Genomic DNA, 26,328 nt, shown 5'->3' with positions numbered 1-26,328 from the left:
GCCCCGGCGTAGCGCCCCCTGGCGGGCAGCGGGCTCCGCGAGGCGAGTGTGCCCTGACCCTCGGGGTGCAGGCTGAGGGTGACCTAGCGGCAGGCGCCTCTGTCCCGGACGTTGTTACAAGGGACAGTTATAATCCGTCAGGACTCAGAGGCCAGGCCAGGCGCTGCCTCTCCCACCAACGTATTGGAGCAGTGGAGGGAGAAGGCCGGGACCACCGGGGACTCTCAGAAGGAGCCTGGAGTAACTGTAGGCCTGGGTCCCCGTTTGCTGTGACCGGGGCGGCCCCTCCTCTTTGGGGGAGTTGAGCTGGACATGGATCTCCCGCTGTGAGTCTGCACTCTCCTCTGTTCGCGTGCAGCCCCTTCCTCCTCCCCACTCTGGAATGCTGGGTGCCTGGTGGGGGCGGGGGGAGAGTCCACACTTCGGGACGGGGTGGGGGGAAAAAAAGAGACAGTGACTGGAGTTTTCATCTTTCCCCCCATATCCAGCCTATATATTTCTCATTCTCAAGAGTGTGGTAAACTTTCATGGTCAGTAAGACAAAGGGTTTGGATGCAGGCTGGGTGGGAGGAGGGGGCTCAGTTACACTGAGAACCCCGCTGAGACCCTAGCCTTGGACTCGGCACGTTTGTAGTGAGCGCCTCCGAGTTAGGCGCCTAGCGGGACACTGCGAAGGAGGAAAAAGACACGTAATTCAGGGTTTTCTCCCTGCTTACTTCTGCGTTATGCCTCAAGGCTCCAGGAAACAGTGCGGTTTCAAATCTTGCGTGTGCTTAAGGCACACACGTAGACGCACACACTATACAGGTATTCGTAACAGTGTAAACTCAGGCAGAGGGGAACTTAAAGACCCCCAAGCTCCTGCGAGGCTTGAAAGGCTTCAGGAGACGCACGGTCAAGTTCAGTCCCTTGTTTTATGAAGGGAAACTGAGCCTGGGGATGGTGGAGGGCTCGCCCAAGCTCACACAGCCAGATGAGAACGTCCCCTTCCTTCTCAAGCGCCCCCCTGTAAGGCGGGTGCCTTCTTTTTCCAACTCCCCAAGCCCTTTAGAAAGGAATCTCTTTGTCTTTGTTCCTCTCCAGGGGAGAGGGGCTGGGGCTGCTTTTGTCTCCGAGAGAATGCCAGGTGTTGGTAAATTTGGGAGAAGCTGGGAAGGGAGTTAATGAGGTGAGGACGAAGAGAGGGAAGACCAAAAAAAAAAAAAAAAAAAAAAAAAAAAAAAGATGGAGAAGAAAAAGAAAAAAGCCCCGAGGAGCAGCCAGAGACCTGCGGGCGGGGTAACAGTTGCTCCGCGGCGCTAGGTCGCCCCCTGGTGGCCAGAGGCGGCATCGCGCCGGCCCAGTGCGCTCTACTGCTTAGCGTTGGCCAGGCTGTCCCGCGTTGGCTTGGGCCTGGGCACCGCCTGGCACTCCAAAAGGGGGCCGCTAGACGGGGACTTGGAGACTCGGGAACCACTGTACAAAGACCTCTGCCATTTCATTTCTCATCCCCCCCTTCACTGATACCCACAGTAACCCCCCCATTTCCTAGTCTTTTGACCATTCGCGAGCTCACGGGACATCTGGGTAGACGTAGGAATAGCACACGGGGCACGGACCTGCCGCTGACTGGGTGAACAAGGCCGTTTCCACATCCCCGGGCCGCAGATTCCTCATCTGTGAGATGGGGGCAGTGAGGGCACCTGTCTCGCAGGGCTGCTGGGAGGAGCAAATGCGATCATGTTAGGTGAACTTTATAAAGGCGAATTGTGTCTGAATCACAATTGTGTCCCTAGTTTACAGGGGAGAAAACTCAGCGGGAAAGGAGAATTGCCAAGCCCCTACTAACTAGTAATTAATATTTGGAGATAACGCAGATCCTGGGCCTGACAGATCTGCCCTCTTGCGCGCACTCGGCCTCCGCCGTGACTCCCTTCCTCCTCTCCTTTCGGTCCCTCCTGGTCAGTGTGCCCCGGGGCTCCCTCTGCCTCAGTGTCTTTCAGCCTCGGTCTCTGACCGGCTTCCTCCCTCTCGCCGTCTCTGGTCCGGTCGCCAGCTTCCCTGCCAGTCCGCAGCCCGGGTCCCAGCCCGGGAGCCGCGCTAGATGGACACGCCCTCGGCCGCGCTCGGGCGACACCTAATTTGAGCCAGACGCCGGCCGCGTCCCGGGCTGTGCGGGGCGGGAGGCGACGCCCGCCGCGCGCTCGGCCTCCCGGGTCCGACCCCTCCTTTGTAATTTGAATAAAACGCCCCCCCCCCCACCCGCAGCCCCCGCCCTGCGCTCCGCCTTAACCCGCCGCCTCCGCTCTCCCCGACTGCAGGCGGCGTGCTCGCTGGAAGATCGGCGGTGGCCGTGCCCGCGGCGGGACTTCGGTGCAGCTCCTCGAGGGTGCGACCCCCGAGCGCGCGTGCCGCGCGACCATGAGGGCGCGGCCGCGAGTCTGCGAGGCGCTGCTCTTCGCCCTGGCGCTCCAGACCGGCGTGTGCTACGGCATCAAATGGCTGTAAGTAGGGACCCCGCGTCTATGCAGCCGGGCTCTGGGACCGGCGGCTGGGGGTGGCGGCTAACGTTCAGCGCCCCCCCCCCCCGCCGGGGATCGGGTGAGCGTGCCCAAGACCCGGGAGCCGAAGTTGGTTTGGGGGTCGTGGGCAAGTCACTCTTCTTAAGCCTCCTTTTTCTACTCTGTAAAATATTGTCCTTACCTCCCGGAGGGTTATGAGGCAGGAGCGAGACAGGGCGTGGAGAACGACAGAATTGCCTTGTCCTGTGCAGCTGAGGGTTGTGCAAGGCCTCCACAGGGGCAGATGGAAAAAGCGTGGTCAAGGGCCCGAGTCAAGAGGGTCTGTGGCCCGCACGGGGGCCTGTTCAATATCGTGTTTCCTTGTTAGTCTCCTGACCCTCGCTGAAGATTCTCAAACAGTACTGACCCCTCCACCTGGGTGACCTTGGGGGAAGTGTCACTCAACTTCTGGGAGCCTCAGTGTCCTCTGTAGAAGGAGGGGGAGAGCCTCTACCTCACTCAGATCAGATGAGAAGCGGCTCATGAAAGAACTTTGTAAACTGTCAGATGCTCTGCACATGTGAAGGGTATTCCTTTAGATAGAAATTATTAATGGCTGGGTGGGTGGGAGAGGGAGGCTCTCTTCCATCCAGTAGAAGGGAGTGCCTGCTCTGTGCAGAGCTGTGGGCGGTGCAGGGTGGGGGTGGGGGGGTGGTAGAGAGGAGTAAAACCCAGCCCCTTCCTGGAGGAGCTGCCCTCTGGGCTGGAAGAGATAAGCCCAGGCCGTAAATAACTCCAAGTGCCCTAGGAGTGACCAAGGTGGTGTTGTGGGGACCCAGAGGAGGGGAGACCACCTGGTGGGGGGCACATACTTGGGACCCTGGGATGATTTTTCGGCAGTGGTGAGCCTGGGTCTGGCTTGAGGAGTTTCTGGGAGTTTGGTGGGTGAGGGCGGTGGGGAGGAGGGCACTTTGGGTGGAGGGACTCCCTGCGTGGTGCAGACATCCAGGGCAGGACAGGTCTGGAGACGGGGGTGGGGAGCGAGCCATGCAGATAAGAGAGGCAGGGACAGATTATGGGGGCTGGGGAGGGGCTATGGGGAAGTTTCGTGGATTAGCTGCAAGACAGGGCGATAGTGGCTGGGCCGCCAGCAAACAGTCCTGAGGTCACTGGCGCTGCCGCCCCCCCGCCCCGGGGCTGAGTTATCGATTAATTGGTGATCCAGGAGGGTAACCCCATCTTCTGGCATCTCTTGTTGGCAAGGAGAAGCGTAGGCTTAGCGGCTCTTCGCTGCTGCTTCTGATTAGTTGTGTGAGGCGTCAGCCACCTTCTACTGCCAGTACCTGGCACGGCGCCAGTTGGCGGGACCCTCTGATCAGAGAGTCCCCACCCTCCTCACCTGCCACACCATTTTACAGATAGGGCAGCTGAGGTCCGGGGCATGGAAGGATTTGCCAAAGAGCACTAGGAGCGGCAGAAGCCAAGAACCAGGCTTGCCTCTGGAGCGTTGTGGGGGACACGGCTGGCATTCCTGCATCACAGTGGGAATGCTGAGGCCCTGACAATGTGTGACTTGCACAAGCCCCCACGCTGGCAGGTGGCCACGTGGGGCCTGGAATAGATGGCTGGCTAAGCCCAACATCCATGCCGTTCCCACTGCACAGCCCCGGCTGCCACGAAAATGGATACAACTGGGTGTCTGCCTTACGGGAGCTCCTAGCCTCTTGGGGGAAATGGACATGTACAAATACAAAGTGGACTTCGGGCTGTGTCCTGGGAAAGGGAGTGTGGGGGCCCAGGGGAGGAGCGGTTAGGCCCATCTAAGGAAGGTGGCTTTCGGCTGGGCTTCAAAGGATAGGTAGGATTTTGATGGCCAAGGATGGAGTGCAGAGCAAGCATCTAGGCAGGAGGAAAGAGCAGGGACAAAAGCAGAGAGGCAGGACGGTGCATGTGGGGAAACAGAGAAACCAAGAATTATTGGAGCCTACTAGTAAATCCCGTCTCTGTTCCAGGAGCTTTAGTCACTTAATTTTGAGAATACTCCCACGAAATAGGTGGTATTCTTATCGCTACCATTTTACAAATGAGGAATCTAAGGTACAGAGAGGTTCAACTGGCCCAAGATCACGCAGCTAGTTAATGGTGGCTGTGGGACCAGAACCCTGGGCAGATGAGCTCCATTCAGCCAAACCCCTAGTTAGTGGTTAAACTCTTGCTGGAGCTGAAGATACAGGGGGAGGCAGGAGTGGAGGTTAAGCAGTGTGTGTGTGTGTGTGTGTGTGTGTGTGTGTGGCCAAGCACTGTTCTAAGTGCTTTATGGATATTGTTCATTTGAAACAATGAACCATAGGAGGTGGGTTCTGCTATCACCCCCATTAAACAGAAAAAGAAATGGAGGCACGGGGTCTCTAACTCACAGGGTGTCACAGCAGCAGAGGCAGGATGTGGAGTGAGGCTGTCTGGCTCTGTGGCTTCTTGGTCTCAGGGAGCCCCAGGACAGTTGGGAATAGGGAAGTGTACTGTGGGGTGACTCACGCAGGAGACTCAGCTGTCCTGGGGTTGTCCCTGGGGGTCCTGGTACCCTGGGCTTTGGAAAGGGGACCGAAGATGAAAGGGGTCTCTGACCTAAGAACTGTAACCCGATGTGGCTCGGTGGCCCAGAATGTCCACCTGTTGGGGACCTGGGACTCAGCCTGAGCCTTGCCAGTTCGCTAGCCTCGAGCCACGCCTCAGGCATATCAATCGCTTCGGCCTCTCTGAGTCTCAGTTTCCTCATCTCAAAAATGGGAATGAGAGGTGTCCTGGGATCTGGGAGGCCTGGGTTCTAGCTTGGCTCTGCCTGATTGGCTGTGGACATGTCTGGGCAAGCCCTGCCCGTCTCTGGGCCTCCGTGTCCCCACTTGCACAATGAGATGAGGATACGGGGGCCCAGCAAGGGCCAGTGACTTACCCAAGGTTGGGTGCAGCAACTGAGCTGGAGCTGAAACCCAGGTCTCTGCCCCCCCCAACCACTCCCAGGAGGACCCTCGACTCCCAGATGGGAGAGACCTCGGCCACTGCAGTGGCACCTTGGCACAGGCCTTGCTTGTGAACTCTGTTCCCTCCTGTCCTCTCTTCCACCCTCTCCCCCCATATCCTCATCCCCAGATATACCAAAATGTTTTCAATTAGGGGTCTGCTGCAGCGAGGCAAGCCGGAGGAGATGTCCAGACGGGCAACTCCCCCGCCTCCCACCATAATCCTTGATTACCTCCCCGAGGGGGACTTAGTTAGAAACGGTCATTACCACTAATTACCAGATGACCGCATTGCCCTCCTCAGGAGTGGAATCCGCTGCCTCCTGCCTCCTGGTCTCCCGGCCTGCACGCTGCGGCTGGCCGCTCTGTGCACATCACTCTCTCCAGCCGCCCCTGGCCCACCAAGGATCTCCAGACCTCTTCCTATCTGTCCTCTGCCCTCCTTGGCAGTCTGGGCCTCATCTGGGAGCGTCCTCACTGGGCTGTCCCTTGTAGTACCTCCTCTTACCGCCGGCTGGGGAGGCGGAGGCTTATTGACTCCAGAACTGGACAGACTGACACCCTGAGTGGCCCAGGTCCTCGGGCAGCAGGGGCACAGAGCTCCCCTCCCTCAGCCACAGCATAGGGTTGCTCAGGAACTGCCAGAGCTGAGCTCCCCAGGGAAAGGCTGGGCCTACATTGTCCACTTCTTGGCTGGAGCAGGAACCCAGGGAAAAGACCCAGAACGCAGCCACACTGCTTGAGTGCCCACTGCATACCTCGTACCGTGCGGGGTATTTTCTTGCATACATCATATAATCCTTCCTGTTGTGAAACCGCAAACTGGCTCAGAGGGGAAGGAAGAAATCTGGGCAAGGAGAAGGGCAGAGTGGGCTCAGGACAGGCTGAGTGTTGACAGCCCCCAGCCCGGCAGAGAGGGGACCCGGGAAGGAGAGGCCAGGTCTGCGGGAAGATGGTGTCGGGAGGAGACCGAGCATCCGGGTACCAGAGCTGTGCCTGTGTCCTCCTCTGTACAAAGTGTGTGGGGGGGGGTGTCATCCCCCAGGCTGCCCCCTCGGGGTGCTGTGAGAAGTGGATGGGGCGAGAGATTCTGCCGAGTGGGGAGTGCTGTGCCTACATGGGGTAGTGTGTGCCCAGTGTTTGCTAGGCACAGGTGGAGGGGCTGGACCAACCAAGAAACAGGCTGTGTGGATGACGTCCGCCTCTGTGTGGCCACACCTCACCCAGTATGGGCTATGAGGATTCTGCCCGGAGGTTCCCTGAGGTGACCTGGCATAGACAGGCCTCAGTGGCTCAGAGGGCCAGGGAGGACCAGATGGCTCGCTTTAGCTCAAGCAAACAGGCCTAAGATCTGCACCCAGACATGCCAGACATTTCTCTGCTCACAGTTGGGAGGACAGGGACGGACCAGGGGTAACAGTGAGGCAAGACTGTCTGAGATACCCACAATCGATCTGAGGGCTGGCTTGTGCCACCCAGACTGCAGACATCACATCAGGGCATGCCCACTTGTCCTGGGTCGGCTTCCCAGGCCTCTGGGAAGACTTCTGTACTTTGGAGTTGTAGGAGGGGTGGGACATGGCGAAGTGAGAGGCAGGGGGGAACAAACTAACTTATTAGGACTTAATGTAGCACCTATTTTCTCTCTTGGGCCCTCCAAGACCTCTAGGACTTCCCATTTTGTAGGTGATTCTCAGAGAGGTACAGCAATTTGCCCGAGATTATACAGCAGATAGAGGGCAGTGCTGGAGCTAGAACCCCTCTGACCCTCTTTGGTCCAAGATTCACCTGGCAATAAGCAGAGGCCATCCCGCTTATGGATGTTCAAGATGTTTTACGTATGTTATGATACAGAAGTCTTGCCATCACCTTTTAATGTAGAAATTGTCATTTTGGGGGCTCAGTCGGTTAGGCAACCGACTCTTGATTTTGGCTCAGGCCATGATCTCACAGTTTGTGGGATCGAGCCCTGCCTTGAGCTCTGCACTGACAACACGGAGCCTGCTTGGGATTCTCTCTCCCTTTCTCTCTGCCCCTCCCCTGCTGGCTCACTCCCTCTTTCTCGCTCTCTCTCTCTCAAAATAAATAAACATTTAAAAAAAAAATTATCATTTTCTTATAACAGATGAGGACCATGAGGCCCAGAGAGGTTGGGTAACTTACCTATGTCACACAGCTGTGCCCTAAGCCTGGGCTCTTCCCTAGGCCAGCCCATGAGCTGGAACATTTGGGTCATTGCCTTATTACTGTTGAAAGGCCTGTGTAGCCATTAGACTAGGGGCTCCTTGAGGAAAGGATCTGTGTCATGTTCATTATCAAATGAGTCCAGAAAGAGCTGGTGCTTAGTAAATATTTCTTCCACAAGTAGATCAAGTTCATTTATTCATTTAGGTACAAGAGCAAGGGGAAAGGCATTCCTGGCATCAGGAAAAGCCTGGGCAAACACATGGTAACAGGGCCGTCCCTGTTAGAGAAGCCAGGAGTCTGGTATGGCCAGATATTAGGGCACGCCGGGGACGAGGACAAGAGGCTGGAGAGGGCTTAGGGGACCAGGTTTGAGGCAGCCCTTGGCTGTGACTAAGTGGGTACAGGAAGGAAAAGACCACCAAGGATGTGATTGTAGTAACTTTCCTTACTGGGCACTGACCAGCTGTGTCAGCCCTGGGCGGAACACATGAGGGTCACAGAGTTACTCCCCCAGGTAATGCTGAGAGGTTGCTGGGCTAGGAGAGGCCAAGAGACTTGTTCAAGGTCACAAAGGGAATGACACATCCAGGAGTCTACCCTGGCATGTGCTGTTCTTTAGCAAGGTGCTACCTCCCTTAGGATGTCGGGGCAGGGGTTCTGGATCTCGGCCTCACCAGGTCTCAGCCCTGACCCTGGGTGAAGACCGTGGGGCTCGCAGCAAGCAGGGCCCACAGCACTGTGGCTGCAGATTGGCCCATCCTTGTCCCCGGCTCCTCCAGGGTCTCTGCTGGATTGCTGAGGGCCAGCTGGCTCTGGGGCAGGGGATAAGTCTATGCAGAACCCTTTAAGGCTGTTGGGGTCCCTCTACCCTGCGCTCAGAGGAGGTGCTGCCTGATGCAGCCTGCTCCTCGGAGAAGGCCTGGGGACAAATGTGGATCCAGGACCCCGGTCCTAGAGCCTTGCAGTCCCAGTGCCTAGAACCAGGATCTGGGAAGCTCTTCAGTCCTATAACATCACCAGGTTCAAAGGGACCCCCAGGCCAGCATTTCCCAAAGCATGGATGAGGTCAGTGCCTCTCAAACAAAGGGCTTTGTGCTCAGCAAGGACTCCAGAGTTAAACAAAACCAAGCCTGTTGTGTTGCTTGGGACTTCTCAGGGCCTTTAAAATGCAAATGTGCATTAATTACTCTCCAAAGGGAAACATAGTAGATCATGTTCCCCAAATGTGCTTAACCATGGATCCCTTCTTTCAGTGTCTCACTGGAACACGTTCTGGGAAATACACTTTATAGGTACGGACACTGAAGCCCAGAAAGGGACAGTGATTTATCGAAGGGCACACAGCAAGTGAATGACTTAGTCCCATTTATTGCAAAACTGAGTGGCTGTTTTATCCTTTAATAAATCCCAAGCATGTGTGTGGAATTTTACAGCCTAATAAGTAGTTTAATAATTAAATGAAGCAATGTATGGTAAGCTCCTAACTCATAATGTGCATCTAGTAAGCGCTCAATTAATAGTGTGTATTATAATGATACTGATTGTAATAATCTAGCATTTAGCACAGTGTCTGGCCCATTTGGTGTTCAGGGTTGAATGAATGTTAAATAAAGAGTAATAATTCACAGCCGTGTGAGAGCTAAATAAAGCTGTGGGTGTGCACACTTTGTGGGCTGTGAAACTGTTTATTGTTAATATAATTATAGTAAAGTGTAGGTAGGATGGAGGTCATGATCCTGCATTATGAATGAGGCCCTGGCCCAGAGAGGGACAGCGATGTGCCCAAGGTCACAGGGAACGGAAGGGGGAGCCATTGCTCTGCTGGGGCCAGGTCTTTGCCTCTTAGTTTCCAAACTCCTTCCAGCAAAGGCACCTGAACCCATTCATTGCGCAAGGGCTGGGAGCAGTAGGGCAGGTGTAGGCAACGTGGCCCCTCACGCTCTGTCTTTCCTTCTCTTGGTTGTTGCCCTTCGGTGGTGTGCAGGGCGCTGTCCAAGACCCCGGCGGCCCTCGCGCTGAACCAGACGCAGCACTGCAAGCAGCTGGAGGGGTTGGTATCTGCGCAGGTGCAGCTGTGCCGCAGTAACCTGGAGCTCATGCACACCATCGTGCACGCCGCCCGCGAGGTCATGAAGGCCTGCCGCAGGGCCTTCGCGGACATGCGCTGGAACTGCTCCTCCATCGAGCTTGCCCCCAACTACCTGCTTGACCTGGAGAGAGGTAGGGGGCCGGCGGGGGCTGCTAGGGCCTACAGAATGCGTGCAGGTGGGGAAGGATGAATTCAGGCATCAATATATGTGTGTTTAGATAGGTGGGTGAATTCATGGACGGATGGGTGGATGTTGATGGCTGTGTGATGGGTGGATGAGTGAAGAGGTGGGTGATGGATGGATGCACAGAAGAAAACAGACGTGGATGGGCGGGTGGATGAATTAATCGTAGATACCGGTATCCAGGCATGAACTGATGAATGAATAAACATATAGTGAGTGAATATACGAGTTGCAGGGGAGCCTGAAATGGTAGCACAAATGCCTGTGTACCTAATGCATAAAGGGAAGGATGAACGAGGCCTAGGAGGCTCTTGGGAGGGGCGTATGTGACAAGACAGGAAAGCCACCACCGGGCAGACAGGTGTGCCATAAGGTAATTCTAGACCGAGGTAATTCTAGACTGAGGATGCTGTGAGATGCACAGAATGATATAGGAACCCCACTTTCTGGAGCAGGTGGCTTGCAGGGTGGACTTGGGGGTCCTATGTACAGTCAAGAGCCTTTTGATGGCCAAAAGTGCCCCAATGGATCTAATCTCTCCTCCCGCGTGGCAACAGCTAAGGATTGTATAGCACTTGACAAAGCTTCCTTCCTTCCCAAATTATGGGAACTCTAGAGCAATCCTGTGAGGGAGGTATTATCATTTCCATTCTACAGTTAAGGAAACTGAGGCTTGAGAAGGGGAGGTGACTTGCGTGGACCTGAAGCTAGGACCCCCTACAGCAGAGGCACATTGGGCTCCATATTAGTTTTCCCAGGATGCTGTGACAAGGTCCCACAAACAGGGCTTCAGACAACAAAACTGTATTGTCCCAGAGTTCTGGAGGCTGGAAGACTGAAACCAAGATACCAGCAGGGCTGTGCTCCCTCTGACAGCCCCGGAGAGGATTCTTTCTTGCCTCTTCTTAGCTTTCGGTGACTGTCCCCAGCCTCAGTGTTCCTTGGCCTGGAGATACATCACTTTAATCCCTGCCTCTGTGTCTCTGTATCCAGAACTCCCCCCTTCCTATAAGGACGCCAGTCATTGGATTAGGGCCCACCCTGACCCAGTATGACCTCATCTGAGTTCCATTACACCTGCAAAGGCCGTGTTTCTAAATCAGGTCATGTTCACAGGTACCAGGGGCCAGGACTTGACTATATCTTTTAGGGGGACACATTTCAACCTACAGCAGGCTCTTTGCACACTTGTCTGCCCCTCGAGTTGTGAGTTCTTTGAGGAGTAGCCCCTAACACTGAGTGCAGGGATGTAGGGGGAGATCCGGAATGGTGAGTGTGTGGGAGCAAGGGTGCCTGTGGGTGTGTGGGCTTTGCCGGCCTCTGGGAATGAGGGTGAGTTTGTGATGAGTGCACAAATCAGCTGGTGTATGTGTGGGAGAATGGACTGGCGACAGATTAATGTCCCTGGTGCTGTCCTCCATCTGGTGGCAGCCTCTGTGCCCGGCTGGCCCCACAGAGGCAGGCAGGGGCCCAGGAGGAGGCCCTCAGGCCTGGGTGGGGTCCTGTGCCCTGTCCCCCGGCCCGCCCCCCCCCCCCACCGCCCCGAGCTGACCCAGCACCTCCCCACAGGGACCCGGGAGTCAGCCTTCGTGTATGCGCTGTCGGCGGCCGCCATCAGCCACGCCATCGCCCGGGCCTGCACCTCCGGCGACCTGCCCGGCTGCTCCTGCGGCCCTGTCCCAGGTGAGCCACCCGGGCCCGGGAACCGCTGGGGAGGATGTGCGGACAACCTCAGCTACGGGCTCCTCATGGGGGCCAAGTTTTCCGATGCTCCTATGAAGGTGAAAAAAACAGGATCCCAAGCCAATAAACTGATGCGTCTACACAACAGTGAAGTGGGGAGACAGGTAACCACCCACCCCACCCACCCCAGATGGTTATGCCTATGCCAGGTGGCCAGGAAAGGGCCACCCTGTGTGCCCTGATGGAGGGGGGGGGACGGGCCCCATCCACCCACGTTGAGTGCTCCCGACCTCCCCCGGCTCTCTCTCCCCTCTCCAGCCGCTTGGGGCTTGCCTGGCTCCTCCTCCTCTAGGGGGTCCACCAGGGTTTGAGTTGAGAATATTAGTGGAGCAGAAGGGACACTGAGCTAGGAGTCAGGAGCTCTGAGTTCCCATCTTGGCTCTGGCACTAGACTAGCTGTGTGACGTTGGGCAAGTCACTTCCTCTCCGGGCTCAGTTGTTTCTATCTATAAAATGGGCTGGGTCGGTGCTCTTCAGTCCCCATCAGCTGTGTTCCTCAGGCTCCTCCTGTGGGGTCCTGAGCAGAGGCTGGGTATGGGAGGAGGCATGGGGAGGGCCATGGGGCAAGAACCTTAGCCTAAGGGGTAGTCTCCTTGGCTCTAACAGGGACTCCCGCCCAGGTCCAAAACTCAGTTTCCCCTCAACGTTTGTTACGATCAGTGTTTCATTAATCCCTCACCTCATTCCACAGAAGGTTGGGGTGAATGCGTAAGTGAATGAATGGACCTTTTTATTTTTTGAAAATGAAAAAAACAACTTTATACCAAACTGCGTGCCAGGCATTGAGGTGGTGCTGGGGGCGTTTTCTCTCCCGTAGTCTCCCCTGTGGGGAGGTGCGGCTACCCCCTTACACACGGGGAGCTGGGTGCCTGAAGGGTGGAGAGTCGGGTGCAGATGGCATCTCATGGCCTCCTCCCTGCAGCCCCATCAGGCCCATTGCACAGAGGCAGCCAGTGAGGCAGAGAGAGCTTAGGTGGCTTGGCTAAGGACACAGGGTGCGATGGAGCCCAGGTCTGTGGACTCCAAGTCCGGAGGTTTCCACGTCCTCACCTTCCTCTCTCATTGGTCTCCCTTATAGAAGGATTCTGGGATGTCCAGGCCATGTTTGGACAGTTGGGGAAACTGAGGCCAAGAGACACTATGGGTCCATAGCAGAGCCTGGCCGGGGACCCAGGCTCCTGTCTCCCAACCCTGCGGGCCTGCCCCCGTCCTTGGGAACTCAGCCTCAGTCCTACTCCCTGCCTGGCCTGAGCTTCGTGTATCCAGGAGCACAGCCATCTGGTCCCCCGGTGCAGTCAGGACAGGATACTCAGCTGCCGGGGCACATCGGGCCTGCCCCTGGGGCCCCGTTGCCAAGGAGCTGGTTTCCCTGGGACCATCTGCAAAAGGACCCAGTGCCCTCTCCCGGCCACAGGGCTTGTGTGTCTGGCACACAGCGGGCACCAGGAAACTCTGGGCCCCTTCCCACCCATCAAAGCTGAGGCACTAAACATACCTTACCTCTCCTTTATGACTCAAAAGCGCCTCGATGCCCTTGGGAGGTTGAACATGCCCTGCATTTGGGTTCATCTCATTCCTGTGCTCTTCACAGGCTTTGCTGGGCCAAGTCCAGATTTTAGACCCAGTGGACTCCCTCAATTCTTCACTACCTGGCACTGATGAAGGAGATGGAGCCCTGGGACCTTGACCAGCTCCCACACTAACTCACTGAATGATTTGGGGCAAGTCTCTGCCTGCTCTGTGCCTCAGTTTCCCCATCATTTGAAGGCAGGTGTAGGCCCAGGGGACCCATAAGCCTTGCAGCTCTGTATGGGGCAGGCAGGAGGGCAGGCCCGGGCACAGGGATCCAAGTCCCGTGTGCAAAGGAGCAGGGAATAGAACGCAAAACTGAACTGCCTGCAGAAGACATCTATCGAACTCATGCCCCTCGGGTACACATGAGGAAGCTGATGGGACAAGAGGATGATGGGACAGAGTCACTTCTTTAGCCAGGGCTAGAGTTCCCTGAGCCCCAGAGCCCAGACCTCCCCCCTCCACCACAGGCATTAGACTGATTTTTCAAACCAGTGTTGATTTGACTTTTGTTAGTTCACAAAACCCTTTCATATGCGTCCTCTCTTTGCATCCTTGCAACCTCCCTGGAAGGTAGCGATTATGCGCGAGCTCTGCACATATAAGATAGAAGGGCTGAACAGTGGAGGGCTTGCTGAGGGTCACCAGGCAGCAGAGGGGAAAGGCCAGCCAGGCCAGGGAATGTGCCTCCCCACCCCATGTACTTACTTCCTGCCTCTTCTTACTGTCCCCCTCCCTTCCTTCCCTTGCCCTTCCTTCCTTCTCTTTTCTCCCTTTTTTTCCCCAGCAAGCATTTAGGGAATCCCAGTTTTGTGCAAGAGAAAAGCATGGAGCAATTAAAAGGCATGGCTTTTGCAACTGCCCTCAGACCTGAGTTCCAATCCCAGCTCTCAGATTTTCTAGCTGTGCAACCTTGAGCTTGGGGTTTGGCCTCTCTGAGCCTTTGTTTCCTCTGTTTAAAGTGGGGAAAATAATAATACCTCCTGTGAAGGACTGCTGTGGTGATTAAGCCATGTTATATGTTAGAGCTCTTGGCATCTGCTGTCCCTGCAAATGCCACTCCCTTCCTGTCCCTCCCCGCTGCCCCCCACGTTGGAGGAGGAGCTGAGAATCTAGGACATCTCCCAGCTTTAGAGCCAAAAGCTCCCTCACTTGAGGCCTAGAGCAGACGATGACTCCCTGAGAGCACCCAGCATGCGGAGGGGTGGGGGCAGGGTCCCCGGACAGGCCAGGCAGCGGGCTCTGGCCGCCCAGCCCGACGCCCTCCCCTGTCTGCAGGCTCTGCGCGCCTCTCTGGAAATGAAGTGTAAGTGCCACGGGGTATCTGGCTCCTGCTCCATCCGCACCTGCTGGAAGGGGCTGCAGGAGCTTCGGGATGTGGCCTCTGACCTCAAGACCCGCTACCTGTCGGCCACCAAGGTGGTGCACCGACCCATGGGCACCCGCAAGCACCTGGTGCCCAAGGACCTGGATATCAGGCCTGTGAAGGACTCGGAGCTTGTCTATCTGCAGAGCTCACCCGACTTCTGCATGAAGAACGAGAAGGTGGGCTCCCATGGGACGCAAGACAGGTAAGGGCCTGCTGTCACCCTGGCAGGAAAGGGTCAGCTAGGCTGCACATGCCCCACCCCAAGGCACACAGTCTGGGCTCAGCTGGCATTTGGGGGAGTGGAGTCCCTGCCCAGCCGAGGGAGGTGGCCCCAGGAATGCTGAGGAGGGGTGCTGGGGTCCAAGGGGCCCGCAGCAGAGCTCCTGGGAGTGGCTGTTGTGTACCTTGCCCGGGCAGGGGCCCCTGGGGAGTGGAGGCTGGTGGGAGCTCCCTCCTTCCGCCTGGTGGGGGAGATGGGGAGAGACGATGACCACACTGGGAGGCTGGCTGAGAAAGAAGCTGTCCCACGTAAGACAGGTCCTCAGCGTTTGTCAACTGAATAAATGAAGGGTAAATGTCATGTCACCTGGTCATTGGACAAATAAGGAACTGAGGCACAAGGGGGCAGCAGCCAGCCCACAGCCACACAGGCAGTCTGCACAGAGCCGAGACAGGGCCGGGGCAACTGCTTTTCAGAAGGGCAGCAGGAGCGCAAAGCGTGCCTGCATTCTGTGGACACAATGCTCCCGCGTTCCCCTGCCATGCACGCACCCACCTCCCAGGCCCCAGCTCTCTCCCCAGCCGATCCCCAGTTTAACAGCTGGAGCTGGGGTCCCTACATCTGGTCCCATCACTGCTGCTGAAGCTGGCTTAGGACAGGAGAAAGAAAGGGGCCCAGGGGTGATTGCAGACCTACTGTGTGCCAGGCGGGGCTGCTGAGGATTCAGGGCAGCAGCATTTCCCAGAGACCTTCTGGGGGCAGTTAGTCCTGAAATGGTGTAATAGAAACAGTTCTGCAATCAAATATGATTGGGAAATTCTCTTTGGCGACTTGCAAGGCACGAGAACATTTTAAAGGCTCGGAGGAATCCCACAGTAAAGAATCTGCCTAAGCCAACGTTTCCCAGAGGTGTTTGCTGTGGAACTTTTTTATTAAGGAGCCCCTAATAGCATTCCACAAAACTAGTGTTCTGCGGGGTTAAAAGAATATTGAACCAGAGTGAGGGTGTCTGAGAACGTGTCTGGCACATAGTTGGTGCCCGGCCAGCATCTGCTTCCTCCGCAGCCCACGTTCCTGTCTCCAGGAGAGGGGGGCTGGTTTGGGGGGCTCCATCGTCACAGGCTAGGACAGCAGGCTCTGTGAGGAGGCCTCGGCTTCCATCTGGAGGCCAGATTGAGGGGGTCGGGTGGAGTGAAGATGGAACCGGGTCAGGCCAGGGAGACAGGAAGGAGCGAGAGTCTGGTCTGAGGCAGCCAGGGTGGGTGGGGTGAGGATGGGGTTGGGGGGTGGTGAGGATGGGGCAAAGGATTCTAGAGCCCAGAGAGGCTGGGGAAAGGCCAGAGCAAATAGAAGGTCTCCCTGGATCTGTGTGTGTGTGTGTGTGTGTGTGTGTGTGTGTGTGTGTAGGACAGTTCCCACCCAGTTGCCGTGGCTTCCTACCTGCAGGACCTTGAGCAGATCTCTTCACTCATCTGAGGCTCAGTCTCATCCTCTGTACAATGCATAGGGTTCCACAGCCCTCAGAGGGTGGCCGACAATCTCCTGTCACACTTACTGAACAGCTCCTCCTCTGCTAGACAGCGTCAGTCCCATGGGAAGGGCTCACTAATGGCAATCTCCCATCCCCACCCCCCAGGCTGTCAGGGCTCCGCTTTCCCAGGGCCCCCACTCTGCCCCTCGGGCTTGCCCTACAGCGACTGATGAGGAGGCCCCATCCCGCAGCACCAGCTGCCTCCCTGGCTTTCTCAGAATGCCTCCCCATGCTTGCCACCAGGTTTCCTGCCACTCTCAGCTTTCCGCCATTCCTCTGAGGATGGGCTATTGTGGAATCTGTATCAGTCAGCTTTTTCTGCAGTAACAAACAGCTCCAATATCTCAGTAGCTTACAACCACAGACGCTTTTCCCATCTATTTATTACATGAGGCTCTGGCAGGCACACAGAAGGGTGAGAGACAAGTGGTCAGATTGTAACAGAGAAAAGCCCAAGGATGAGAGAAGTCCAGAGGTGCCCTGACCCAGCCTGGACATCAAGGAAGGCTTCCTGGAGGAGGGGGAACGTAGGTTTTACTAGGTTAGGGGATTCAGGAGTGCAAGGGGTGGAGGTAAATGAGCTTTGTTACTGTAAAAAGAGGTGCATGGGTGGCATCTCTCTAGAGGCTGGCCCCCTAGCTGGGGACAATGCTCTGCAGCCCTCCTCAAGGCCAGCTTGGTGAACTGAGACCTCATTGGCAGTCAGTATTCCAAACCCTGGCCCTCTTGTCATGTCTTTCCCAGCAGCCCCTGCACTAATAAAACCTGCCCTGGGCCCCTGGATCTTTCTCCAAGCCCCACTCACCCCCACCCCCTCTCTCAGGCATCACTGCATACCTCAACTGATTCTAGGGTTAGAGACCAGGTTTCAAACATTGCATGTCAGGGATCTAGAAGTAAAAATGAAACTCTTCCTTCTTCCTACTACCCTTTGTCCAGAGGCCTCCAGGATAAGGCTGAGGGCCATTCATGGTGTTGATAACTAAACAAAGTCACCTTTGTTAAGTGGCTTGCCCTAAGTCACCCAGCCAGTGAGTGGCAGAGATGGGGTTTGAACCGTGGTCTGTCTGGCTCTGGGGCATTGTGTTCTTCCTGCTGTTTCTTCCTTCCCAGAACTGCTTGTAGCTCCCATATGCGGGTCACTGTCACTTCCTGACTCTCCCTTCAGGCGCTCCCTCCTTCCCACCTCATGGCCCCTTCCCAGCACAGGTCTTGGCCTCTCTTTCTCAGCTGCTGCCTAGCCTCCTCCCTGGCCTTCCTACCCCTTCCATCTGTTCTCACGTCTTAGGTTAGATCAGGTCCTTCGCCTTTGCCCAGGCTGTTTGTTTTCTTTGCCCCCAACTCCCTTTCCCTCCTCCCCATCTTAGATTTCTGCTGGTCTTCTGTGAAACGGCCTAGATGACCCCTCCTCCTCCAGGAAGCCTTCCCAAACTCTTACAGTCCCCTATGCTCACACTGTGTGACTCTGGGCACGCTCCCTCTCCATTCCATGGCTCAGTTTCCCCATCAGGAAATACAAGGGTTGAATTTGGCTCTAGAACTTGCCCATGCTGGACATTCTAGGATTCCTGGGTCTGCATGGCTGTGGGGACCCAGCTGCGTGCCATAAAACATCCCTGCTAGCCTGAGCCCACCTAGAGGATCTGCCAAACTGCAGTTAGATATTGGGGTCCCATAGGGGCCTTCACTGTCTTCTCCCACAGGACTGGGATTCAGAAAGAAATGCAGCCCCTGGAATCCTATGGATTCTCTGCCCTTAGGGTAGGCGGAACATGTGAGAGATTTGGTTTCAGGACCCCACAGGTTCCTGTGAGACCTTGAACGGGCTCTGCTCTTTGCTAAGCCCATCACCATCTGTAAAATGGGTATAATAATTCCACTGACCAGGGACCCCGCATGCCTCCTAGAAGATAAAATACGGGGGGGGGGGGGAGTGGGGGGGGGGGGTTGCTGACTGGCACGCAGGGCCAGTGGTTGGCAGACCCTGTCTCTAGATGAACAGTGTGCCACATATTCACTTTGCCTCGCATCCAGTGCCATTTAGTCTTTTCCAGAACTTACTTTGGGATTCTAAATGTGAAAATGTTCTTGACATTTGGGACAATATAATTAAAGATCAAATATGAAGACAGGATTATCAGAGCGGTTTGAGGCTCCTTCAAGTATTTAGAAGAAATAGAAAAAAAAAAAAAAAAGACACCCCTAAGAAAACAAACACGCCCATCATTTCTCGTCTTGATAAATGCCTATTAGAAATACGAGGAGAAGTGAGAAGTACTGTTAGGGAAGGGGATTACCTAAAATTCCCCAAAGATCAAGACACCTTCCAAGAGGGACGCAGCCGCGGGGTAGGGGGAGCCTGCGGGTGCCCGGTTGGGAGCATGCGCTCACCCGCTGTCCCTTTCCTCCCCACCGCAGGCAGTGCAACAAGACGTCCCACGGCAGTGACAGCTGTGACCTCATGTGCTGCGGACGCGGCTACAACCCCTACACGGACCGCGTGGTTGAGCGGTGCCACTGCAAATACCATTGGTGCTGCTACGTCACCTGCCGTAGGTGCGAGCGCACCGTGGAGCGCTATGTCTGCAAGTGAGGCCCTGCCCACCCCGTGGGGACTTGTGGAGTCCCAGCCAGGGGCCCGGAGACACCCCGTGGAGTTTTTCTTGGGAATTCCAGATGCCAGGCATGGGAGGCGGCTTGTGCTTTGCCTCCCCTTGGAAACCGCCAGAAACAGAAGGCCCGGCCGCTCTGGAAGGAGGGCCAGGACATCAAAGGAAACCGACAAGATTAAAAATAACCTGGCAGCCAGAGCCTAGGAGTGCCCACTTGCTGCCTTCCAGACTCGTCTAAGAAGCCAGGGGTATGAGTTGGGCAGGACTGGCATGGACTTGACCTTTCGCAGCCGGAGACACCAGCCTCCCGGGAAGGGAGGTCTGCCTGCCCTCCTCAGAATGTCTGCAGGCCCAGCCCTTGCAACGACCCCCGGCCCACCCCAGGGTCTGAGCCTGCTGGGCATACCACATGGAACCACTAGCTTGGGTTGTAAATGTTTTTTGTTTTGTTTTGTTTTGTTTTCTTCCTCTGGGATGTGGGAGCTACAGAAATATTTATAAAACAGCTTTTTCTTTGGGGTGGCTCGCCTCAATTCCTCTTTATATATTTTATATATATATATAAATAAATATATATAATGATCTATATTTTAAATAAGCTTTTTAAACAGCTATATGGAATAAACGGTGAGAGAACCCCAGCCTGCCCCTGCGGTTTGTAACCTCCACAAGGGAACTCAGAAGGTCCTGGGGCTGGCGGGGTGAACTCTCGGATTTCCAGGCAAGGCGGCTTCCTGATTGATGTCCCGAGCCCCCGGCTCTGGCCCCGATCGCCCCGTAAGATCTCTTGGTCAAGGACGAGGACAGACGTCTTGAAACATAAACCCAGCTGGCAGATTCTTTGTTCCTCTGGGACACACATGCAGGCGCGCATAGCCTGGCTGTGTCGTCAGACCTGCTAAGCTCGCTTCAAGAGAAAACCTACCCCCCAGGGAGCTGGGGACGCAGACCTCAGGGAGGTGGTGACAGACCCAGGCTCCGGCCGGCCCTGGTGGGTGTTCTGTGTGACTGCGGGGGAGGCTTTTCCCCTCCCTGGGCCTCAGTTTCCCCATTTGTAAACCGAGAGTGGTGGACCTTAAGGTTGGTGGTTGGGAAAGTACGCCCCCCGGCCCCTTCCCACTCTCCAGCCTCTGCCTGGGCCAGGCTGGCTGCAGTGGATATGGTGAGAAGCAGCTGGATTCCTGTTCTGTGTCAAAGATGGAGCCATCGGGATTTTTTTCTCTCTGTGGCTGTGGGGCGTGGGACCAGGAGGATTGAGAAGGATTCGAGCCTTTGGCCGGGGGTACCTGGAAGCCCTGAGATGGGATGAAAAGAGAGGGCTGGGGCTCAGACTGGGCCACTGGGAGACTGTGAGGTCCATTCAGTCCCAGGTAGAACCGGTGGGGAGAGGCAGCATCACTAAGGGGCACACTAAAAAAGCAAAGCGGGGGCGCCTGGGTGGCGCAGTCGGTTAAGCGTCCGACTTCAGCCAGGTCACGATCTCGCGGTCCGTGAGTTCGAGCCCCGCGTCGGGCTCTGGGCTGATGGCTTGGAGCCTGTTTCTGATTCTGTGTCTTCCTCTCTCTCTGCCCCTCCCCCGTTCATGCTCTGTCTCTCTCTGTCCCAAAAATAAATAAAAAACGTTGAAAAAAAAAATTAAAAAAAATAAAAAAGCAAAGCGGACCAAGACCTGAGCCTGGGGCACCTCTGCTTTGGAGGTCAGGGAGAGGAAGGGGGGAAGAGGCAAAGGGGCTGGGGAGTAGCAGCCAGGGAGATGGGGGGGGTGGTTCTTAGTGTGGCCAGCTCTGCCCCCTCTGAGCTTCGGCTTCCTTTCCTGGCATGTGGGTGGTGCTGGTGAGCAAGTGGAGGCTATCCTTGGTGCCTGGCCCCCAGAAGGCCCCCCACACAGAAGCAATTAGTAATCACATGTGCTCTGGCCCTGGGGTAACCACTCAAGTCCAAAGATGGAAGAGAATGTTATAACCTGAACTTCTGTGTATGTGAGAGGAAGCATGAATGCCAGGAAGGAAGGCTCTCCGCTACCCACAGCTAGCTAAGGCCCTACCTGGAGGGGCTGGGGCACAGCAGGTCCTGGGAGCCCCAGAAGGATTTGGGGAAGCGCAGCAGGGGTGGGGGTGGGATGCCATGCCAGAGGCTGGACCGATCACAGGGTGGGGAAAAGAGACGGCTGTGTGGCCACCCTCCAAGTCCCTGCCTGCGAGCTTGTGGCGGGGCGGCCAGAGTCACAGATTCACGGTCTGGAAGGAACCTCAAGATACTGGTCTCTCACTCTGTTTTACAGACGAGGAAATTCCGAGATGGGAAGGGCCTTTCCTGTGGTCACAGAGCTGATAAGGTTGGTGGTAGAGTTGCAGGGCATCCCGGGGGGCGAGGCTCTTGCTCACATCTCTGCAGAAAACAGCCTCCATCGAATGTGCCCCTGGAGTGTGCTCTCTTCCAGGCCCAGGGCTGCCCCTGCTCCGCAGCCTTCATCGGCTCCTCCTTATGGGCCCGGAAAACCAATCCCCAGTTCCTGGGCCTGGCATACAAGGCCCCTCCCCCAGGTCACAGGTCATGCTCCCAGCCACCTTTCCTGAGACTGCCCAGGCATCCCCTGTGCTCCAGCCACAAGCAGACCACTCATCCATGCACAGATGCAGAAACCTGACTGCTGGGCCTGCGTCTGGGTATCTGCTGTTCTTTACAGGCCTGGAATGTAACTTTCCCTGTTGGAATCCTGCTCAGCTGTCCTGGCCATCTCCACCAAGCCATCCATAATGCCCTGGGTGGAAGCGATCTCTCCCTCCTCGGGCTCCCTGCAACCCTCTGAACCTTTGAAGCAGCCATCACGCTCATGCTCACTGTGCCCAGCCACTGGCCAATCTTCCTCCAGGGCCCAGCTGACTGGTCCTTTCCTCCAGGGAGCCTTCCTTCCCTGACCACCCTCAGCCTGGGGCTCCTCCGGGTTCCCACGGCCATTGTGCTCCTCTGCAACATTGCATTGAGCCGAGTTGTTGTACAGGTCTGCGTGGTGTCTGTGCCTGCCTCCCCCACTCATCTGGGGCCTCCTCATGACCTGGGACCAGCTCAGTGCACCTGTGAGGCCCTGGAATCTGGGGGTGGCACACCTGGGGCTGGGTTCATGCCTCAGAAATGTTGGATTTGGGGGTGTTCTTTGGACCTTAACCAGGACAAGTGAATGAAGAGACCAGACCAAGGGCCCAGAGTGGGTCTCAGGAAGGGTGATCATAATAACCTAAATGCTACTGCTTACTGTGCTCTTACTGTGTGCTATTCCAAGCACACTGTCCCAAGTCATGTTCACGGCAAGCCCCAGACGGGCATGGTTGTCTCCATCTGGCAGGCAAGGAAGCTGAAGCTCTGAAAGGGAGGCAGCTCACCCCAGATCTCCTCCTAAGTCCACGGTGACGTGGGGCTGCGGGCTCAGATGTGTCTGACCCCAGACCCTGGCCCCTTCTCACGAGTCCTCACTCCAGCCAGGCACAGCAGAGAAGGCAGAAAACTATTCCCAGCTCAGGACAGGAGACGCAGCTGGGCCCCTGACTCAGTGGGCCTTCTGCACCTGCCACTGGCCAGTGCCCAGGCCTGTGGTGAAGCCCTGTACCTCTCCGGCCGGTCACGGGCTGGGCAACCAGGAGTGGATGGAGAGCTGGTCCCTGGGCTGCTCCCCCGCACCTCGGCCAGGTCCGGGTTCTAAGCACGCAGTGAGGATGAGCCCCCACTCAGGTGAGACGGGGGCAGGGGAGGGAGCTCCACCGTGAATCCCAGAACCTCAGAGCTCTCTTTGCGTTCAGAGATTTAGAACCATAGAATCTTGGTACCTTGGACCAAGATGGCAAACCACTCCATTGGAAGCACTGTAGAGGCCCCTGGACCGGTAGCCAACCCTGAAAATTGAAAAGGCCCAGGTGCTGACCCGTGGGTGCCCGAGTGCTTGTCACCAGCAGGATCGCTGTCCCTCTACCTCTCTCCTTCCTAAGAGGAGAGCAGTCCCAGACTAGGCTCCGTGAGGCTCTGAAAGCCCCGGAGAGATGGCAGCTTCCCAGGCACGACAGGAACAGGACCAGCTGCTCCAAGGAGGCTTCTGGACCGAGTGTGGGAGGCTGGCTAGAGACATGGGAGAGACAGGGCCTGAGGAGGGAGACAAGAAGGCGGCAGAGAGGAAACAGGAACTCCTGAAAAGAGGGAGAGATTAGGTTGGTGGGAAAGGAGAGAATGGACAGATAAGGGCCCCTGGGGAGGCCAGGTCAGGCCAGAGAAACAGCCAAGGGGGGGCCTGGGCCCAGCCCTGAGCAGGCTGATGGTCTGTTGTTCCTCAGGTCAGGGATACCAGCTGCCAGGTTATACAGACCAGGCCTCCAGCAGGATGCAGGCCCTAGGACCTGGGACCCTGACCAAGGGAGGCTGGATGGGGTAGAGGGAGTTTGGGGCTGGGAGGCCAGAACCCCAGAATGTTTTCCACTCTCTTGCAGTGTGACTTCAGGCAGCCACTGACCCTCTCTGGTCTCTCCAATGGTTGTCACTATTCTGTTCTCACGATTCTGAGGGGTAGAGCCCGGTATCTCTGATGAGGAAACTGAGGCCCAGAGAGAGAAGCAGCTGGCCCAGGGTTTAGAGCTATAAGGGGCAGAGTGGGCATTCAAGCCCCAGACTCCCTGGCTCCAAGTCTGTGATGGGCATCTGAGGGTTGGAGGTGGCCTCCAGCTGAATGGGTAGTTGACCATGAACCGGAGGGGCTGGAGAGGACATCACACAGGAAGGAGAGGGAACAATTCAAGACTGAGCAGTCCCTGACATCTGTCACAGGAACTGGGGATTGCAGTCCAAGTGCAGGTGCCCAGGTGCCCCCATCCATGGCCATCAAGCTGGAGCTCGGCCAACGTTTTGCTACACTGTCCTCCCCAGCTGAGGAGCTCACCATCATCACGTGGGTGCCTGGACTCCCAAGCTGCACCTGTGGGGGGCGGGGTGAGGGGATAAAGCACACGTGTCTCCCTTGAGTGAACCCACTCTTAGTGTAGCCAAGGTGACCATAGTCAGAAGACAGGCCGAGCCTGTCTGGAGGCTTTGGGGATCTAGGGAGGGAAAACCCACTTCTCTCAATGTGTCAGGGATAAGGAGTAGAAAATCTATGGGGCGCCTTGGTGGCTCAGTCGGTTGAGCGTCTGACTTTGGCTTGGGTCGTGATCTCACAGTTCGTGAGTTCTAGTCCCACATCGGGCTCTGTGCTGTCAGCCTGTCAGCGTGGAGCCCGTTTCGGATCCTCTGACCCTTCTCTCTGCTCCTCCCCTGCTGTGCTCTCCCCAAAATAAATAAATATTAAAAAAAAAAAAGAAGGAAAGAAAATCTGGAAGACTTCACGGAGGAAGCGCCATCTGTACTTCTGGAAAGTGCACTAGGTCTGGAACGCTGAGTAGGATTTCAAGAGATGGAGAAAGAGGCAAAGGGGAGGGGTCTGCATGAGCAAAAGCGTGGCAGCGGGGTTTGCTGGGAGGATGCCAAGAAGCGGGGTGTGGCAGGAGCTCAGGGGCCTGTGGGCACCAGGCTGCCTTGGGCCCTGGGCTGGTACATTAGAACCAGGGTGTCTAAGACCACCCTCACCATGGTGCTTAGTAGCCACAGGCTGGTCCGGCCATCCTGCCCGCCAGGCCCCCCGCCCACCCGCAGAGATGGCTGGCCTCAAGCAGAGCGATTTAACAGACGCACATTTAACAGGTCCCTTTGCTCCCGTAGACCAAATCAATATCCGCTCGGCTCCCCAGGCCTATGGCTGCTGAAGACATTCTCCTTATCGGCCCCTCGGTCCCCATTGCCTCACCTGCTGGGGGCTGCAGGGCTTGGGGAGGGGGCGGGGTAGGGTGGGGGTAGCAGATCACACAACCATCCCAGATAGCCCATCCCAGCTGGCAGAAGGGTGAACCGTGGCCTCGGGGCTGGCAGGGAGGACGGAGTTTCAAGAGGCTCAGGCCTCAGTGCTTCTGGACAGGGGCACAGCTGGAGTTAAAACCTCAGTCTTTATGTCTCCACCATCTTTGCTTCCAGAAAAGTGTGGCATCCTTGAGGGGCTGTGGAGCAGAAGGCTGTCTGGGTGGTGCTGGGACAGCAACTTGATAGGTGCCGTGCCCTTGAAGGCACCTTCTGACTCAAGATTCTCATGCAGCTTTTCTCAGATTCTGGACACCCCCCCCGAAACATTCTTTTGTCCTGGGAGCCCCGGACTCCAGGGTGCTAAGAGTCTAGCACGTCTAGAATCTAAAGAATCCAAAACTACCCCTTTGTCTTCCTCCACCTGACATGGGAGTGTCATGGTGGTTTTTCTAGGGTTTGCATTGTCCTTCTCCTCCACCAAGAGCTGGCCTCATTTCCAGTCACATCCCACCCAAGGGGGTGTAGAGCTGGCAGGCAAGACCCTGGTTCGACTTAACATTATTCTGGACATTGCCAGATAAAAGGATAGGTAACCACCATCAGATGGTGACCCGAGGCCAGCTTCTGGGGACCAGCCGCTTGTCTGATGGTCTCCCTGCAGGTCTGTGATGGGGCTTATCTGCGGTGCTCCAAGTAATATCCCCCCGGGCAGCTCTCCTGTCCCTCAGGTGTTGGTCTGGGGGGGCTATTCTCCTCCTGGAAGTTGCTGCCCTTCCCTCCTGCTGTCCCTGAGGGCTCCTCTCCCCACAGAGACCCCATTGTCACAGTGATGGGTTCTGGATCCTCAGGGATGGGGCAAGAATGCTGCCATCACTCCCTGTCTGTTGCCAAAGGCCAGGCTGGGTCTAAAATCCATTTCTGAAGCGGAGGAGGACAGACATCCCCCACTTCCGGCCCACACACAGCCTACCTCCCACCCCGACGCAGGTCCACACCCACACCCCAGAGACACCCCACCACCCTATCTCTCCGTATCTGTCTCCAGAACACATTGGAAATGCATAAGCTCTGTGGGAGGCTGCGCCGGGTAGCAGGTAGGGCAGGGCCTGTTAGAGGCACACAGCCGGGGTTTTATCCCAGCCACCTCTCCTACAAACTGAGGGACCCTGGACAAGTCTCAGCTCCCAAGACGCCATTGCCTCGGCTGTGAATTGGGGGTGAACACAGGTTCGTCCTGACCTTAGGAAAGAGCCTCGAGGGCCTCACTGGGCTGAATCACCCAGCCAGACCTTGGCCGCTGGACCCTGTTATGCATGCCTCCTTCCCTTCCCCAAAGCTTCCCTGAGCTTGGGCTCCGTGCCTCTCTCTCTCTGTGCTGCCTGCTGGGGACACAGGAAGGCCAGCCCCGGGGTCCTGGACCACACATGTGCTGGGGGCAGAGGGAGGACTCAGCCAC

The 26,328-nt window shown here is 56.4% G+C and overlaps 2 protein-coding genes across 2 annotated transcripts in view; one reads left to right on the top strand and one right to left on the bottom strand.

Annotated features, from left to right (window-relative positions):
* The window catches only part of RPS3 (ribosomal protein S3), a 780,806-nt gene that overhangs the window by 43,552 nt on the left and 710,926 nt on the right, over positions 1-26,328 (bottom strand). The window lies entirely within an intron of this gene.
* Positions 2,318-19,622, top strand: WNT11 (Wnt family member 11). The gene is made up of 5 exons (XM_049619675.1): positions 2,318-2,483; positions 9,669-9,904; positions 11,527-11,804; positions 14,551-14,843; positions 18,811-19,622. Exons 1-5 carry the CDS (start codon positions 2,401-2,403, stop codon positions 18,983-18,985), a joined length of 1,065 nt encoding a protein of 354 aa, XP_049475632.1. The 5' UTR covers positions 2,318-2,400; the 3' UTR covers positions 18,986-19,622.

The sequence above is a fragment of the Panthera uncia genome, chromosome D1, assembly GCF_023721935.1.
Source record: "Panthera uncia isolate 11264 chromosome D1, Puncia_PCG_1.0, whole genome shotgun sequence".
NCBI classification, from domain to species: Eukaryota; Metazoa; Chordata; class Mammalia; order Carnivora; family Felidae; genus Panthera; species Panthera uncia.
The sequence above is the reverse complement of the archived record's forward strand: the minus strand, read 5'-3'. Positions and strand labels throughout refer to the sequence as shown.